Source organism: Sciurus carolinensis, chromosome 4 (genome assembly GCF_902686445.1).
Source record: "Sciurus carolinensis chromosome 4, mSciCar1.2, whole genome shotgun sequence".
Classification (NCBI taxonomy): Eukaryota; Metazoa; Chordata; class Mammalia; order Rodentia; family Sciuridae; genus Sciurus; species Sciurus carolinensis.
Genome location: NC_062216.1, coordinates 24348860 through 24369251, shown reverse-complemented (window position 1 = coordinate 24369251; position 20392 = coordinate 24348860). Strand labels below are relative to the sequence as shown.

The 20392-nt window shown below is 33.3% G+C and overlaps 1 protein-coding gene and 1 non-coding gene across 2 annotated transcripts in view; one reads left to right on the top strand and one right to left on the bottom strand.

Moving 5' to 3' along the window:
- Clcn3 (chloride voltage-gated channel 3) overlaps nt 1-20392 on the bottom strand; it is an 82680-nt gene that overhangs the window by 13793 nt on the left and 48495 nt on the right. The window contains 8 exon segments of the mRNA XM_047551234.1: nt 2310-2496; nt 5149-5694; nt 6762-6842; nt 10181-10387; nt 11559-11681; nt 12814-13001; nt 14262-14361; nt 19767-19924. Coding sequence (XP_047407190.1) covers nt 2310-2496; nt 5149-5694; nt 6762-6842; nt 10181-10387; nt 11559-11681; nt 12814-13001; nt 14262-14361; nt 19767-19924 — 1590 coding nt within the window.
- Nucleotides 724-853, top strand: LOC124984132 (small nucleolar RNA SNORA18). Its single transcript, XR_007108592.1, has one exon. It is a non-coding gene; the product is annotated as a small nucleolar RNA SNORA18 (small nucleolar RNA).

Sequence of the window (20392 nt, the reverse complement as noted above, 5' to 3'; positions counted from 1 at the left end):
TAAGCATTTAACTTATCAGGCACCATTCTAATAATTTTACATGTTTTTCTTTGTTTTGTTTTTGATCCTGGGATTAAACTCAAGGTCTCACATTTGCATTCATTTAATTTCATATAAACCTCAAAATAATCATAGGAGATAAACAGCTATTATTTCCATTTTATAGATGAGAAAATTAAAAATCAAAGAAGAAACTTACTCAAAGTCATCAAGTTGAAAATGGCAAAGCCAGAGTTCTGCCACAAATCTAACCAATTCCAGATACAAATTCATCCTGACATAAATCTGGGTCCTCGTCTTTTTATAATCTGTTCCTTCTCACCAATTCAACTTTGTTTCCCCAGAAGTATCAAAAATGTACTCAGAGGGGCATGGTGGCACACACCTCTAATCCCAGTGGCTCAGGAGGCTGAGGAAGGAGGATCATGAGTTCGAAGCCAGCCTCAGCAACAGAGAGGCACCAAGCAACTCAGTGAGACCCTGTCTCTAAATAAAATAGAAAAATAGGGCTGGGGATGTGGCTCAGTGGCCGAGTGCCCCAGAGTTCAATCCCTGGTATCCTCCCCCAAGGAAAAAAAAAGTACTCAAATATATTTAGTTTCTTCAAAGCCCCATAAACATACTAAAACTATTCCCACCCCAAGTCTTTTGTCTTTACATTATGATCTTCAAAAAAATTCTCTTTTATAAAAAATTTTACTGATCTTTTAAAATAAAGCTCAAATGAAGATTCATCCTGATGGGGCCTTTCCTACAGCCATGTATCACTATTAATACCTGATAGAGTAACTATGGTTTTTGTTTACTCACAGAACTATTCATTAGTTCTATGAGAAAGAACTAAAAGATACTTACTAAAAGCCTGAAAAATTTAATAATAAACTTTTTACCTTAGGTATTGGTATATCCCACAGATCAATACCAAATATAATTTGACCACATTTAGGCTTAGAGATAATATCAGTAATTGAGAACCAGGCAGGTCTGGCTACTCTAAAAATGATCCTAAAGTAAATTGCTTGAAGAAATTGAATCACAAAGATTCTAGGAAGGAAATTTTGAAGTTGTTATCATATGTCCATAATTCAAGTGGAGACAAGCAGCCCATATAAAAGGATTGTGGCCTGATATTATTATAACTGTGGATAGAGCACCAGTGGTTTTTTGTTTTGTTTTGTTTTTTAAAGAGCTACCTTGGAGATAACTCTTACCTCAAGAAGAATGAAAGTGACCTGGATGGGTAATGGAAGGAATCACAACATGTGAAATTCCTCAAACAAAAATGTATTGACTTTAAAAATAATAATAATAAAATACAGCTCAGGTTCTATCCTTCCTGAACTACTTCAGCTCTTTGTTCCTCTAGATTCCTACAATATTTATTCTCCTTTAGCACTACATGTAACAATTATCATTGCTCACTCTTGTTTTCTCAGTGTGTTAGTCTTCTCTTCCCCAACTTGATTGTAGTTGAGGCTGGGCCCATGTTTTATACTTCCTTTTGTATCACTCACTGTACCTAGCACAGTGCTAAAAAGAAAATGGAGGCTTAATAAATACTTGCTACTTTAATGAAAATTATTCTGTCCTTCATTTTCATCTGATATTACATTTTTGAAAATCAAAATTATATAATTTTAACTCATTAAACAAAAATTTTTAAAAACATTAAATTAACTACATTTTAAATGTAAAAATAACCTATTTTTTCATGCCAAAGAAGAAAACAGTCTCAAGTATTCAATGAAGATAGTTTGTTTTTATTTTCATTAAAATTCAAAGTTATCTTTTTTCTTTTTACTATAAATGCACCTTAGATGGTGGTGGGCTTATAAATGTTTTACTAAGGTTAACAATAAATTACTTACAGAGCTTAAAATAAAACTATTCTGAAATTTTGTTAGAATGCTAATCTTAGGAACAATGCTATAATTGTTAGAGGTAAGCCAAGAGCCTTAGTAATGAGAAAAACAAAAATCTCCTTGGACAGGATTTGAATTAAGCCTATTTAAGGCTTGTATTGAGATGATTTCTGTTATATCACAGCATTATGTGATATAACAAATATGCTAATTACTATCATATTTCTGCAATGACAAATGTTCTCACATAGGTAACATGAAAACCAGTACTATATGGTACCATAAAAGCACTACTGTTTCCTTTGTTGAAATATTCCCTCGCTCTATACTACACCCTCTGTTTCCCACCAACTCACACATCAATTAAGTGTGAGCACACTACACCACTGGCTCTTTTCTCTCTCAGACTTGCAAACATCCAAACACAGGCAAGCAGAGATATATTACCTAAGCATGCAGCAGCACCAACCATGGCATAAAGACCAGGTGTAATGCAATCAGCCCCAACCTCACACCACTCCTTAAAGATGAACCAATCGTGGTGATAGTAGGCAAGCTGTTCCACTGCGATCCCCACAATCCTTCCAGCTATCGCTCCAATGGCCATGCTGGGGATGAATAAGCCTGAGGGAACCTAAAACAAAAACAGAACTCTTGATGAGGCAGAGATCCTCTTATTACATGCTCAAACCTACATTCTGAGGTTTTGTTTCTAATACTTTTGATTCTTTTCACATTTTAATGATAAAGCAAAATTTTAGTACAAATACAATATAGCAAAATCTTGTTTAACAATACTTTAACAATTCTATGAATTCAGTTACAGTAACAAGCCACATTCTCTAGGCTAAAGAGAAAATAACTCAAATATTAAATACTTTTATCTCAGGGATTTCCTAATGCTAGCCCCAAACAAAATTTCATTAGTCCACATGAAATGAAAGCAAAAAGGACAATAAGTATTCAGTTTGAAGCATTATACTTTCCTCCAAGATAAAGTCCTTTCTACATATGTACAAATGACAAACAGATGCTATTCCTCTTAAGGTATGATACAAAGTGGACAATCTTATCAGAATCTCCCAATATTTTGAGTGGAATATACATATTGGGAGACTCTGATACATGTGTGTGTATACACACACACACACACACACACACACACACACATTTACTCAAAAATATTTACTGACTAAATTTAAAAAGGATAACAATAAATAACTTAAGATTATTTAAAGACCACTGAAAGGTTAATTGCTCTAAGCTGTTATGAATATGAAACAAGCTGAGCACAAAACAATGACAAGATGGAGAGCATGAGAGTCACACAACAGAACAGATCAAAGTGCCTTTTAAAATCTCCTAATGGTTACACTCCTTCAGCTGAAGCGAATGTAAAGTGGGTCTTAACTGCTGCCTCCAGCTTCCTTAACTTCCAGTTAACTCTAGTGACTGATGAAGTTGGAATTTATGGAAAACAGCTTATTGTAGTAAAAGGAGCTTTAACAGCTCCTTTAACTTGACTTACTAAGAAAAAAGTAAAACTTTAAAGCTTTTCTGTTATGTAACTCTTGATACTCATTGGACTAAACAGGGACAACAGAAATAGAGATCTTCAAAAATTACAACAACTATAATTTCATAGAAATAAAGCTGCTATTCTACATAATTTACATCTGTGAAAGCATACTATCACTAGTAAATACTATTATGTAAACTCTGACAATTTAAAGAAAAAGGACAAGCCAACATCTGCTTCCCCATATATAATCACTGACAATCATAAGAAAGTTATATTTATGGCACATGCTGGTAATTCCAGTGACTTGGGAGGCTGAGGACCAAGATCCTAAGTTTGAAGTCATCCTCACAACTTAATGAAACTTTGTCTCAAAAAATAAAAATGGCTGGGGATATAGCTCAGTGAAAAGTGTCCCTGGGTCCGAAAGACAAAGCAAGCTAGCTAGCTAACTGTATTTACTGACAGATCACTAATCAATGAATAAGTTATGCTCTCTTTTGTTAAGTCCAAGAGAAACAACATTCCACAGCCTTAGGCCTAACTGCTTTAAGTCCTTGATAGAAAAAGGCATATTACTCACAGATCCAGTAATTCAATTCTGCAGTGTCTTTCAAAATAATACCCTATAGTGCTATGGTAGGCAGAATGAGGACTCCCCAAAGATGTCCCAATCCTAATTCCCAGAACCTGTGAATGTTATGTTACAAGGCAAGGAGACAATAAGTTAGACAATTAAGGTTGCTAATCAGTGGATCCCAACACAATTATCTGGATTGTTTGCCTGAGTCAAAAGTAATCACTAGGGTTTTGTTAAATGTGGAAGAGAGAAGCTAATGTCAGAGTGATGGAACCAGAGACTTGACCAGTTGTTCTAGTTTTGAAGATGAAAGAAGGGGACATGAGCCAAGTAATCTGCACAGCCTCTAAAAGCTGGAAAAGGCAAAACTCAGACTCTCTCCTATAGCCTCCAGAATGCCCTGTGAACACCTTGATTTTAGCCCAGTGAAACCCTTTCAGACATCTGACCTCACAAGTGTAAAATTTTAAAAAAATGTGTAGTTTTAAAACCATGCTTGTTGAAATGTATTACAGCAACCATAGGATACTAATACAAGTGGTTTTAAAACATGATCAGGAGTAATGACACTCCCCCTACTAAGTACTTGTCTTTCCTCCTGAATCTGGGTGGTTTTCTGTCACTACCTTAGTGTGACTTCTTTGGCTGGTTTATAGAGCTTTCTTGGAACACGTGCTTTTGGAACACTGAGCTACCACATATGAAATCCAACTATACTATGCTGTAAAAACCATAGAGAAAGCAAGATATGTATGTCCCAGGAGACTAGATGTTCCAGTACCAGTTGTCTGGATCTTCTCAGCCCAGGTGCCAGACATATGAATGAAATCTGAGATGATCATTCCTAGTCACGTCTGATAACACTTGTATAAAAGTCCATCAGAAAACAACTGTAGAAGAGCCAAAAGCACAAAAATGCCCAGCTGAGCTCTTCCCAACTCAAGAATAAAATAGGTAGTTATCTTAAGATGCCAAGTTTTGGGGTAATTTGCTACAGAGTAACAAATAACAGGCTTAATAATCTATCCTAAGGAATTATTTTTTTCCCTCTTTAAAACTAACCCCAAAAGATATGCTTTTTCAGCCTTCATTTATGAAGCAATAACCTTTATATACAAATTTCATTTCTCATTCCATATACAAGTTTTGAACATGCCAAGATCCCATCACCTCATATTAGCACTTACCTTTATGCCAAAAGTGAATACTGTCATTATGATTTTAAATATGAGTGCTAAGCATAACTGCCATATAGCTGAATACACTCCAATGCCTGCTGGACGATCAGGAATATCATCAACAATTTTACTGGCATTCATGTCATTTCTGTAGTCACAAAGAGAAGAGGATTCCAAGGGGCCACAGTCTGTAAAAAGCTCTTTAATCAGCTCACTGGTGTTGAGCCTTGTGTATGGATTGGGGAAGGCTATCACTGCAGTAATGGCTGCAACAATAATGACTTCTAGAACAGGGTACTTTCCAAATTTGGTGGATTTGCGTCGACGACACCAGGCAATATTTGCCCTAATAAAAAAAGCTCCCCACAGCCCTCCAAATACGCCCAGGAGAATAAAAGGAAACAGTTCAAAAAGGTACCATGGTGTATGATACTCCACATAAAAAAGGACCAGACGGCTGTTACCAAATGGATTGATGGATCTCAAAACAAATGCAGCCACTAAGGCAGCAAAAAATGACCTCCATAAAGTTTTGAGAGGAAAATAGTAGCTAACCTAAAAAAAAAAAAAAGAGGAAAAGAAAAATTAATGTTATCATCTTAAAAGATGATTCTGATATTTTATAACTTGAATGGGAAGTATCTCTAAATTTTAATGCAGCTAACTCTAAATTCTGTTGCAGCTAGAGTTTACATGTTTTATGCTAATGAAAATGTTTTATCTTTGGCTACCAAATTATATCATTTAAAATAACTGATGATAAATGTCTAATAATTATTTAGAATATGTAGCATTGTTCAATTTTTAAAATGAATGACACATCCAATTTAATCATGGTAGTTAAGAGTAATGTACCATAAGGATGTACTTGATTTGACTCTTCTACATTAAAAAAAGAACACACACTAGAAGAAAAAAATTTAAATACACTCCTAGTCACATTTTGTAAAAGTTTTAAAATTATAATATGTGTGTATATAAATATATATATATATATATATAAATATTCCACTGAAGCAACTAAAAATTATTTCCTTAAACATTAGTAACTGTTTAAGAAATAATCACATAAGAAAAACTTAAAAGTTAATTTAGGAACTGATTTAAAATTATAAAATAAAAATATGGATTACACTTCAGCCAAGGATAGGTTATTTTAAATGACTTCTATTAAGTCGAATTCACATTTTCTTGCATTTAATTATGTCAACAAAGCTCAGTTTTAAATAATTACTGATTTATAAATGAGTAATAGACAAGATGCTTTTCTCTAGCCATGGAACATGTATAGCATATTACTTTTAATGTAAGAACTAGTGAAAACTTTCTAAAAATAAATCTGAAAACTTAAAAACACACTCTTTACCTATTATGTCAGCTATAAAACTGAAATGTTGGGACAGGGGCAGGGAGGATGAGAGGGAAATGGGAGTTGCTAGGAACAAAACTGATCAAATTATATCGCTTTCTTGTGTACATGTCCAAATATGTAACAAGCCCCACTATTTATTACATATACTTATAATTCACCAATAAGAAACTGTTTTGATTTGAAATGTGTGCTAAGATATATCTGCAATGGTAATTACATATAATTTTAATGGTTGTATTTTTGTACCTACCTCTTCCAGGCTAAAAAGAACTCCTCCAATCGGTGCACCAAAAGCTACAGAAACACCTGCAGCTGAGGCAGCTGATAGCACCTAGAAAGAGGATGTGGCTTATTGCTTATTTTCTTATAAATTCAAATATGCCAAATAAAAACTACTATTACCTGAATTTCCCAAATGCTTCTTTTGCATTTAACTCAAATGTCCTCCTCCCCAAAGGGCAAGTATTCAGTTCTTCTAAAAAGTTTTTTTTTTTCCCTCTTCTGCTTTAAAGTTCATTCACATATTCACTACTCAGTCAAAAACATTTGTGCCAGAAATACTAATGTGAATATGTTTTTTAAGAAAGAGAAGGCAATGAATACAGACAACTTTCAATACATATGCTTTGTGCAGACTAGAGGAAAGAGCAATAAATGGAATGGGGAGGTCTTTCTTGACTTTTAAATAGGATATAATAGCTCCAGATTTAAGAGTTAACTGCTTCATCACGAATAATTACTCTATTCTCAATCCTGGCAAGATAGCAAGAAAACTTCAAACCCATTAAAGAGCTTCCCTGTGTTTTTACTACCCTAAGTCCCCTGAACATCCTGCTATCCTCAATGTAGACAGTCTCATTCTGAAAGCACAAACAGCTTTATTACAGTTACAGTCTCTCTAACCAGAACCCCCAGAATAAAGTTAAAGGAAGAGAACAATCTACACACATTCTTCTGGAACCCCAGTCCAACTAACTGGTCCATCAACTGATCACTCCCTGGTTCATCAACTGATCATGTAAAAGAACAATTGCAAATGTAATTTCTTGGGGCATTTACTTGTAATTATTCTTCTAGGAGTCTTTATTTCTTTCACTACTGTAATCCAGGAAATGAAACATTTCCCCAAATAACTAATTTTTTCATTGTTGGAAGAGAAATTAGAAATAAAAATTAAGTTGTAATTGGTCGAGAGCACAAACTCCAGTCATGCTTCTAGGCTAAAAAATTCTTGTGTGTGATGCTATTTACTGGCTACATGACCATGGGTAAGTAACTTAACCTCCATCTACCTCAGTTTTCTCTTCTCTAAAATGAGAATATGATAACATTACATAACTCATAAGGATTAACTGAAGAAAATATATAGACTAGCACCTGGCATTCTGTAAGCACTTTATATAAGTTTGACAAATTACAAATAAACAAATATTTGCTTTAATTACATTGTATTTAGCTTTAGAATGTAGAATTTGTTTACTTGGGAGAAGAAAGAGAGCAAATTCAGCTTCCAATTTTTTTCCACTAATAGGACTGTAGACAACACATTAATTCCTGTAACTAATAAGAGAATTCTTACTATGTATACACAAAGGTAACAGAATGACATCATAAATATTAACTAATCACCACAGTATTAAATTAAAATGTAGGTGAATTAAATTCAAATACTATATTCCAATAAACTACATTTTTTGAACTTATAATGACTAAAAATCTTACCAAAAAAAGTGTGTGTCAACCCACAACAGAAAGTAAGGATATTAAATTGGGGAGACAAATGCTACAGCTCCATCTTAGTCCCTAGGTTTACATGCTATAATATAGTTTGGGTTTTGTTTTGTTTTTAACACATACAAATATATATCCACACAGTGATAGAGGTAGCACAGTAGTTAAGAGCACAATCTTCAAAATCAGAGAAAAATAAATTTAATCCACATTCTGCCACTATGTGGTCCTGAATAAGTCAATTGGCTATGTTAGGGCCTAGTTTCCTAATCTATAGATAGGAAAACAGTGCCATGTTACTAGGATTACTATGGAATAAATTTTAAAATGCAAGTAAATTATTTGCTACAGTGTCATATATATAGTAAGTAATCAATAATGTTAGCAATTTTTGTTATATAGTGAAGTATACACTTGCTATATATTATTCAATAATTCACAATCATTATTTAGAGATGAAATATTACGCTTATAAGTGTTCCATTTTTGGAATATCTACTATTAATGCAAGAATATTTTAATGCTGATATTAGAAAGTACTAAAATTATCTCAATTATAGAACTAAATAGCCTGATTAAGTATTCTACTTTTGTTACACTACATAGAAACAGCTGGATGAGGCTGGTGGTATAGCACTTGTTTGAGAATCTCTAGCACCACCAAAAAATAAATTTTTTTAAAAACCCAGCAGGATGAAAAGGCCTGTGGTAAAGTCAGAGACACCTGAGTTTTCAGTATTTGATGACGTGTTAAAAAAAAAAAAAAAAAAAAAATCATACCTTAAGAACTCTAATTGAATTATTACAGGGGACTGGAAAGGGAATTTGGGAGGAAGGCAGGACAGCCTAGCATGTAAGGGAGGTTGGACATGATCAACGTACAATATATGCAGGCATGGAAACGTCATAGTGAAATCCATGAATCTGTACATTAAAATGTGCTACTAAATGAAAGCTAAGAACAACAATGACAAAACAACTCTTAAGATCTCTGTCCCGGGGCTGGGGAAATAGCTCAGTCGGTAGAGTGCAGGCCCTGGGTTCAATCCCCAGCACCAAAAAAAAAAAAAAAAAAGATCTCTGTCCCAGCTAAAACTGTGTATTCGGATTTGGAAGCAAGGCAAAGTCTCAGGAGCTCACTTTTCTTCCAGAAAATACCCATAACAAAAAATTTGTGGGAAAGTCTATAATTGAAAGCCCGCTCATGCGCTTCCAAAGAAATGGCAAAGGAATATGCCTTAAAACTGCCGAATATAAAAAAACTTCCCACATCCCTTTTAAGTGAATTTCTGGCTTTTTGGCAAAAGCAAAATCTGGCCCTGCAGAGGACATCAGCTTTCATTGCCCTTTTCAGTGCTTCTTCAGTACTTACTCCTTACCTCTAATGCCCTCACAAAAATGATCTGAGCCCCCATTCAAATGAATTTCTAATTTAAACTGGGAAGTCCTCGAGGTCTTCAGAACTTCCCCAGCAGGTTAGAAAGTTTTCTACATATTACACACCACTTCCAATGGCATTAGACACTGACTACCTCCAAGAAGAAAACACAGCAATTGAGCTTTCCCAACCCTAATAAATGTTGTTGAAATAAGAGTTAAAACAATGTTATGTTTGGAAACACTTCCATAGTGGTAGGCATAGTGAAAACAACTAAGAAAGATTTTTGTGTAATTCAACTGAAACCCAATGAACACCAGTTAGTCTATCTAAAGCATTCTAAAACATAGGAGTGACTGAACAGCAACAGAATGAATTCTAAAAAGATGCTAGATATTCAGAAAATAGAAAAGAAGCACAAACTAATCTCAATAAAAAATTTAATCTAAAAAACAGAATTTATCCAAACAGAGTAAAATATGATCTTTAGTTAATTCCCAACTGATATCAAGTCTACAAAACAGATATTTTTCTGTCAAATAATTACAGAAAACACTTACCTCCCGTTTTTTAGCTTCATTTGTGCTATACTTTGGAAAGAGGTAGGAAAAGATATTTCCACAGCAACAGGCCACGTGTACCAGAGGACCTTCTTTTCCTAAACTCAAACCTGATGCCACAGCCAGTACTAAAGTGATGGTTTTAATCATTAAAGTCCATTTTCCCAAGTAACCTCTAATGATGAATCCACTCAAAATTGTCTTAATCTATTTAAAAAAAAAAAAGGCAGCTTAATTTCCTTTAAAAAACAGGAGAATATAATTAATATAAAAATATTCTCATCTTACAAAATCTTGGAAACCATTTGGTCAACTACACAACAATCTACAATTAATTTTTCAAAAACTGTATTATGTATATGAGAAATCTATATTATATTCTAATTCTCTACTCAAGCAAGGTTAAAAGATAACCCTACCTCATGAAAAATAAAAATTACAAGCTATGTTAAAGTAAATACAGATCTTAAGTACAAGGGTTATAACTACAGAAATAAAAAAATAGCAAATCTGAATATCTCTGATGTAGAAATAAGCACAGCATATTTAGATACACTTCAAACTTTCTGTCAGAAATAAAGATATGCTTTCTCAGAGTAATTCAATTTTATGGAATGTTCTTTACTGTATACAAGGAGTAATGATAACTGTTAACAACTACATGATGCTGTTTCTTATTAAAGATACTCTTAATTATCCTTTAAAAATCACTATAATTTAGCTTAGGAAAAGTTGATGCAGAAAAATTAAAAAGGGAAAGAAATGAGTTCAAGCCTAAGTCTAATTCTCCTTTCAATTATAGTTGATAAAAGTTAAAACTCTGGTGATGCAGTTCAGTGGGAGAGGCTTTGCCTACATGTACAAGGTCCTGGCTCCAATTCCCAGGACTGCAAAAAAAAACAAAAAAATAGAACTCCCAAATTTATACTATTGACCTACTGTGATCAAATGTTTCCTCAAAGTATAAAACAGTCAAATTCAAGAATTGTTAACTTATTTAATTTAATGAAAAGACAGTTATAAAAAAGTAAATTAATATATTAGATGCAAGGTCATAACCGAAAAACACCATCTATCAAAAAGCCTTAGATCACAAAATATTTTCCAGTCTCTCAATGTTTGACCAAGTTTCTTGACAATTTGCTTAGCCATGTGCTAAATTAGTGGTGAGAAGAAGGAAAAAACATCAACCTCTATAGTAAATGAGGAAATGATTATGGGAAAGAAGTTCTTCAATAATATCTACAATCAGATTACACTATTGAAATTTTCTTTATAATAATAAATACACCAACATCAAAAATCCCCCAAATTGCTCTCCTTAAATGCAAGAGGCATCATAACAATTACTACCTAATGATATTAATACATGGCTTACCTCTGGAATTCCAGAGCCACAGGCATATGGAGCAAATACCTTGACCAGGGAAACTGCAAGGAAGGCAAAACTCAAGGCCCAAAAGATATACATTATGTAGTTCATGATGTAAGAACCGGGACCCTAAAAAGCAAAAATAGTTCAAGAATATGAACTTAATTTACAGTGTGCCTCTAATGCAAGTGGCTTGCCACATAAGAAACTTGAGTAAACTTTTTTTTTTTTTTAAATTTTTGAAACAGTATCACTATGTTGCCCAAGCTGGCCTTGAACTTCTGAGCTCAAATGAGTCCCCTGCCTCAGTTTCCTAAGCATCTGGGAATGCAGACACATGCTACTATGCCAAGATGGGTAAAACTTTTAGAAGTCTCCCGGTTTATTTTCACAATAATACAAACTTTATATGAACAGAATATTTAGGCATAATCTAAAAACTAATTCTTGTATCACTAAGGAGCCTTAATCCCATTAATCCTGATCTTTAAGGTCTTGTTACCAAGATATTTCAGTTATATTTTAACTTCTGCCTAACCACAATTTTTTTGGAAATAGCTGGTAGAGACAAAACTGGACTGTCACTCAAGATTACATTCTGTTCCAATTCTCTTAAACATCATTAAACTGAATTCAATCAAGTCAGGCAAGAAACAGCATTCAATGCACATCTTACCAGCCAAAACATTCTTTTAGCTCTGAAGTTCAACTATAACAAAAATTTTAAGATACATTTGTATGTGAATATATTTAATATATGATATGCTAAGTTCCACAATGCTCTTTATTACAGAACATAAAGGTAGTAAGATAACAATTTAAATACTGTAATGCCACCAAAAAAAAAACAAAACACTGAATTTTCTCAAGTTATCTCCACTTAGAAGGCTTATTTTATTGATTTTTTTTTTAAAAAATTTTCATAATTCGCAATTCCCAATCTTAGTGATGTAATGTGTCAAATCGTTTTAATAACTTCAAAGTAACTTTACACAGATTGTATTGCAATTAGTATCATTTATACTCCAACTCACAATAAATAATTAGTACCATACTCCAGGTGGTTTGTTAAATAATACAAAAGCTGCTAGAAGCAATCTTTAGTTCTTTCCTGATGTAATATATTCTTATATTTTCCATTCTACTCTATTACATATTTTTTTCTTTTGGATGAATGCAGGTTGCAATCATTCAATATATCATTAATTCTATAACTTCACTGTATCAATGATTAACTCATGTTGAGCAAAGCAAAACATACCTCTGCTTGACCTATGATTAGTTCTGCCCATGTTTTCCACTGTGGACATTTATCCCTCTCTTCAAATGTTGTTTCATTAGATCCCCAACAACACTGTTCATGGTTATACCACAATGCACTAAGGCATATGCCCTCTTTCAGGTCAGTCATCCAATCAGCAGCAATGTCTATCAATCCAGCCAATGCCCCTGTAAAAACATGTTGGAGATGGTCAAAACAACATATCAACATATCCATATTTCTGGGAGTCAAGATCTATCTAGTTAAGAGTTTAATGGAAAACAGGAGATTTCCTGTAAATAATGGTTCACTAAGGAACTATTCATGAATTTAAGATTCTCAAATTTTATCTATAAATGCACATATATTACTTTTTTAAAAAAACTATAATACTATTCTTTAAAATAAAACTGCTGTTCTTTGGGATAAAATTCAATTGCATCATGCAAATTAATTATAATTACAAAAAACTGCTTGGCAGGAGGTTCATAAATCTGGCTATTGAAGTCAGATGTATTAGCTAGCATGTTTCAATCCAAAACTTCATTAACAAATAATGTCAACCTCATTAAAACTTAACATTGGAAATAATTAGTGAAATTCATTCATGAATTACTATGACAGATTTATAACTTTTTCTTAAAAAAATAGAGAAACCACATATAGAGAGATTATTTTACTGATGGGATATCAAAATACACAAATTCATGGTCAAATATTGGTCATTCTTATCATATAAAAAGATCAATGGGTCACACACACAGAGGTCACAAAATTTTTGTGCATGCCAATTAGTGTTAATACTTCTCTCTGTTCTCCACAACAACTTTAATTTTTCACATTTTCTGGACACAATCTTTCATAATGGAGCTGAAAGTGATTAAAAGTTTTTAGTTTTTTTTCATATACTCACTTGTTATTTCTTAACACCTCTCACCTAGGGGCCTTGTGGCCATTCTTTACAGCATGATAATTAAAAGGTCAGTCTCTTGAGCTAAACTGCTGAATTTCATACTTTGGCTGAGCCACTTACTGACTGTATGACCTCAGTCAACTTCCTTAATTTCTCTTGTGCTTCAGTTTCTTGATCTGTATCATGGTTATAATCACAATAATTATGCCATTTTTAGAACACTGCATGACACATGGAGCACTCAATAAATATAATTATTAATTATGATATTAAAATAAAAGATACCTTATTGATCATTTAGTTCAAGCCACTTATGTTACAGAAATGGAAACTGAGCACAGAAAGATCAACCAAGTTAGATAGACCCTTTAAGTGACAGAGTCAAGACAAGACTCAGAAGTCTCTTGCCTCCTATTCTTTTGAAAGACAGTAACACATGCTTTTAAAAATTCAATAGTATCCGAAAAAAAATTTTTTGAGGTAAGGAGGGGAGAAGTATTTAAAGTTCTGTTAATCTTTTAAAGATTTTCTTTACCTGATGCCAATCCTGTCAGTGTTACTACTAGCCATCCTGACCACGCATCATATAAACTTTTTGTCATTTCCCATGCTGATTCTTTCTTTTTGCTGTTGATCTGAAATTAGAAATGTTTATGCTTCATTTTTTTCAAACTCTAAATAGAAAATAGAATTCTAGTATCTAGTAATTTTTCTCAGTTATCATAATCAGAACAGTATCTTCTAAATTAAATAATGGGAAAGGTGAGTTTGGGGGAAAAAATCACTGTCAGATAGTCATTATACCTGTAAGCCAGATGACAAGCATTTATCCAGCATTTTAATAAGAACCTCAGGATTTAAGTGCAATGGGAAAACAAACCACATAAAAGTCTAATTTAGACCATTTTAAAATGAATCAAACTCAATTTTGAATTTATATTTGGTACACATAGGCATCTTTTATATTAGTGGAAGACATTTGTCTGTCATTCCCCTGGTACTGGAAGTTAACTGAGTTATAACTGTCTAAAAGATAATATCAGTATGTGACGATAAATGCCCATAAACACAACACAGAAAAGGCACATGGATAAACAGATTCCCAAAACCTACAGGCCTGTAAATATACAGGTGTGAAAAGCTCCAATCCCACTGGTAGGGAACAGAGGCTCTTTCATTAGTGTAAGGCAAAAGAAAAGTGTTTTTCATTGAACATAGTATAGGCAGATAGGAGATTAACAAGAAGGTTAGAGATTTGATCCAAATCTCATTCTACTAAAACACAAGAAGGCAGATCTCCCAGTAAGAATGTATTTCTAAAGTTATCTCTTAAGAGTACAAAACTCTTCTGTCCTATCAGGGTTGTTTTATATTCTCCACTTAGGACTTTAGTGCTCAACCATCCCATAGGAGGGCTTCAATGACCTGGTTTATTTCAAGCCTATGGCCCATTTGAAGCCAGAAGGCCCCATGAAAAAAGACAAAGGAAGGCTGGGGGTATAGCTCAGTGGTAGAGCACTTGCTTAGCATATCTGAGGCCCTGAATTCGATCCCCAGTACAACACACACACACAATAAAGTTCTAAGTTGAATGAGGCAATTTTACTCCTATCTATAAGCATCCAACACAGATATTAACTACTTTTAGAATTGGAGGTAGGTCATTTTTTAAAATAATCACTAAATTTTATGTTGATTTTCCTCAATAAAAATAAATATAATGTCTAATAAAATATTATTTTCAGACTGAGTCAGACATTCTTCTTGTACCACTGCTTGCACACCACCATAGTCACTTAACAAACATTTGCTTGACAATGTATACCAAACACAAAAAGATACTATAGGTGCAAGAGAGTACCCTCATCACTACTTGTAACAAAATATGGAAATCATTTGTTTATTAATATGTAATACAGCTGAATGAACTGTAACACATCTATGTAATGAAAAGTACTTCAGCAATTAAAAAGGAGACAGAAGCAGTGAGATGAAGGACAAAAGCAAGGTGGCTAGAAGTACGCTGTTCATCTGAGATACATATATACTGGTATTTTTTAAATAAAGGGATAAATCATAAAATTGAAAATGGAAAACATTTATAAGGGGAGGAAGACAATAAGGTAGAAGGAACAGAGAAAGAAACTAGACTTCTTTGACTATACCCATTTTGGACATTTAACTTTGGAATCATGAGAATATTTTACATAACTGGTGTGTTCCATGTGTATGTGGTAAATTAAATGATTATGTTTGTAATGTTGAGATTTTTGGCCTGCTTTAAATGAGACACAGATTTAAGGAATAGAGATTAAGCCCTGAGGTAATGATTTTAAATTAGAAGACTAGTATAAGCTTAGGAGGCTAGAAATAATGGCCAACTCAGATTAGAGATCACCTCTATGTATCATCCTCCTTCATTGGGACTGAGCTCCTTAGAGAAATGTCTGACTTTAGGTTTGCTGCTGGAAATGTGTAACATAAACTAACATTATCTTGTAGAATAATCACATCTAAACCCAAGTCAGAAAACACAGACACCAATATAAATACACTCCCACTGGTCAAAAGAGGAACATGGCCAAGCTTGGTAGCACAGATCAGTAATTCCAACAACTAGGGAGACTGAGGCAGGAGGATCACAAGTTCAAAGCCAACTAGATCAACTTAGTGAGGCCCTGAGCAACTCAGCAAGATGGTCTTAAAATACACAATAAAAAGGGCTGAGGATGTGGCTCAGTGATTAAGCAACCCAGGGTTCAATTCCCAGTACCAAAAACAAACAAAAAAGATTAAAAAAAAAAAAAAACAAAAAAAAAAGACAGTGGAACATGGACCTCAATTAAAAGAGTAACTGTGATAATGATGACACATAAAATGTTTAAATTCATGAGTTCATGAAGATACAGAAACAAAACACCAACAAATAAACAAAAATCTCATTGGTCAATTTTCAGGATCCTAAGGAACCACATTATTTCAAACTCTCCCTTTGCCATACAGTCAGTACCTCAGAGAATCCAATCAGTTTATGAGGGGAGAGTTCTCTTTATAGAAGTATTTAAGCTAATAATTTTTAAGAAATTTGATTACTACCTTACTGTAAAATATTGCAATAGTAATATTTGATCAGATAATGTTGACCATGTTCATAATCTGGAATAAGAGGGCTTCCAGTAAAATAAAAAGATTGATAACAAAGAATTAAGTGCTTATATACACTGACATGGTAAGATTTTTTTAGTTTAATGTTTTAAAATTGACAGTAAAAACATAAATGTGTTTAATTTCCCAGCTTTAAAAAAAATTGATTGTACAAGAATGGATCCAAAAATTGCAACACATTTGACTAGGAAAAGATGATTAGCTAGGATACCTATCAGCTCCTTCATATATTGCTACGTTATTTGAAATGTTTTCAAGGACTGGGGACTATTCACATATCAGAGGAAAAAGTTTGTTTTGGTTTCTTTTAGTCTCCATTTTTGCTAAAAGTTTAAGAACATGGTGTCTTAGGAACACTGTCAGGGTGCCAAACTTTAGAACACATTAAACCCCAACCTGAATACTGTTAATAACTCTGAATGTGTACTTCTCAGTAAAACTGTACTTACCCCATAATTATATATGATAGGATTTATAATGTGTCTGACTTAGGAGCAAAGGATTAAAACAGAGGTTCTCAAACTGTGATCCACTAACACTCTAAATGGTTCCTGAGACCTTCTTAAGGGGTCTCCAAGATCAAACTTATTTTCATAATAATATTAAAATTTTATGTGCCTTTTTGATTTTTTTTCCATGCTGGCATTTTTAATGGTAATGCAAAAACAACTGCTGGTTCCTTAGAATGAATCAGGCAGTATCACCTGTCACTGGTATGCATCACATTTAATTGCCAAGCATCCCAGTAAAAAATAAATCAATGCCATTTTCATTTAAGAACATATCAAGAAGTTACTATGTGTTATGTATTATATTCTGTGTGATCAAATAACTGCATAAAGCATTTCTGCCACATACTGAATATGAGGCTACATTCTGAGGAAAAGCACTTGTGTGATTTGAGCTACAAAATAAATTAAACCTTATAAGAAATGCCACTTTTACTTGAAATAAATACTGACACCAATCTATGGTTTTTCAGATTTCTGAATTTACAGGTATTTTTTCAATAAAGAACCAAGTAGGCCAGGCATGGAGTTACACACCTGTAATCCCAGCAACTGGGGAGGCTGAGGCAGGAGGACTGCAAGTTCAAGTCAGTCTCAGCAACTTGGTGAGACCCTAAACAACTTAGCAAGACCCTGTTTCAAAATAAAAAATAAAAAGGACTGGGGATGTGACTTAGTGTTAAGTAATCCTAAGGGTTTAATTCCAGGTAATAACAATAACAACAACAAAAAAAGAATCCAGTAGTCCTGTCATTTCATTTCCAATGATAAAATGTGCACTTTGAAGCAAACATTAAAATTTAGAAAATTAGTATCTACCACTGTGAACATGATAGGGGATATTATAAAATTAATATTAAAATTAGTGACTTTTTGATACAGTATTATGGCATTGTATAACGAAAAGTGTCAACATTTGAAAAGAGTTGCATAAGTCAATGTATCATTTTCCAAATGATCACTGCATGATGTTACAAAATCATATGCTAAAAATTCAAAGTTTAAAGTGAATCAATGGAAAACAAAGTTCACTAGTACAATTTCAGAGAACACGTTACTAGTTTTAGAAACCAGTACTTGTCATTTTGTGTAGTATCGAAGAATACCCATAATAATCTTTAAAAGCTTATTAAAATACTTGTAGTCTTTTCAACTACATTTTCTGTGTGAGGTTGGATTTTGTTTATACACTTCAATAAAAAGAACATATCACAATGTCTGAAAGCAGTCAAGTGCGGTGGTGTACATCTGTAACCCCAGCTACTTAAGAGGTTAAAGCAGGAGGTTCTCCAGTTTAAGGTCAGTTCAGTACAGTGCCCCTGGGTTCAATACCCAGTACTACAAATGATGATGGTGATATTAATAATCATATAACATTTGAATGCAAAAGCAGATATGAGAATCCAGCAGTCTTTTATTAAGCCAGTCAACAATGGGAGTTTAAAAAATGTAATACAATACCTTGGTAAATATCTTTTATTTTAGAAAATAGTTATTTTTTATATAATTTTATTTATGTTAACAAGTAATGGGTTTTATTTTTAATGAATTAATGAATATTTTAAAAATTTCTCAGTTGCTAATATAGTAAACATCTACTAATATAACTTACATTTTTAAAAGTTCCTTGAGGGTCAGGGTCCTCAACACTTTATAGTTTAAAGGGAATCTGAGACCAAAGCATTTAAGAATCACTGGCTTAGAATACTGATGTCATGTAGTATGTATTTCCTCAGATATGCCCTGAAGGTAAATACTGTCTGATAAATCTCAGAGGTCAACATAATATAATTCCAATTTCACATTTCATACACATGTACTATGTTTTGAAATCAAATTTTTTTGATTATAGTGATTTATTATGGCACACAAAAAGCCTTACATCAGGATCCAATTTGAGAAATATTTCAGAATTCAGTATTGGCAAAAGGAATCAAAGAAAACTGCAAAACCCTACAAAATGACTTCCCAGTACATAGCTTCTTTTTTTTTTTTTAAAACAAGTTTCTTCTTTGGCTTTAGCTTGCTGAGTTGCTCAAGACCAAAAATCATGCTTACTTCTAAATCTTAAATGTGACTTGATCAACCCCCAACTCCTGTGCCGTGCTTTCCCCTTTCCTTCCTATTGTGTCCTTTAATTATATTTCTTTGTTTTTGAGCTACCTCAAATTCTGTCTGGAAAGATATGGGACATAAATAAACTGAAAAAAAGGGCACACACACAGAAACAGAAAACAGCATTTATCAAATAGGTACTTAAATTTATTTTAAAGTTTAACATATTTTGGTGGCTGAAGATCACTGGCAGCAAAACATTATTAAATGATTTATTATACACTATATTTTTAAAAATTGTAAACACTTACCCGTCTATGCCTTTCTCTGTCTTTACATTTCTCTCGAACCCAATCAATAGTATGGAAATCATCATATGTACCAACACCCGGAATTGGTTCATCCAAAAGATCCAGTAAGTGGGTAGAACTATTAATGCTGCCTCCATTTGTCATTGTATAATGAGTTCCTACAGAGCAGAAAAGGAAAAATGAGTATTTTTTTATAAGAGACAACAGTGAGTTTTATAACTTTCTTACCAGGTGGGTAAGCCATACAGAAACAGTATCACTTGAAATAATTTCAGTAAAATAGAGGAAATGTTCAGAAAAATTACCCAAAACTTAGAAATAAGGCAAAAAGATTCATGTCCTTTCACAGTCATATCATAGTTATCAAACAGCAGCCTGCCTAACAGACACCTGATGTTCTGGAGAAGAGAATTCTAGGTGTCTAAAGGAATAGACTGTAAAGTTAGAATATGACCTGGAGAAGACTGATGAATTGAATATGATGATTTTCATCTAGTAAAATGCAAATGGATTCTTTCCAATTGGAAAAATAACCCTTGGAGTTGTAGTTTTTTTTTTTGTTGTTGTTTTTTTTTGTGTGTGTGTGTGTGTGTGTGCACTGTAAGAAATTTCTTTCCTTCACTGAT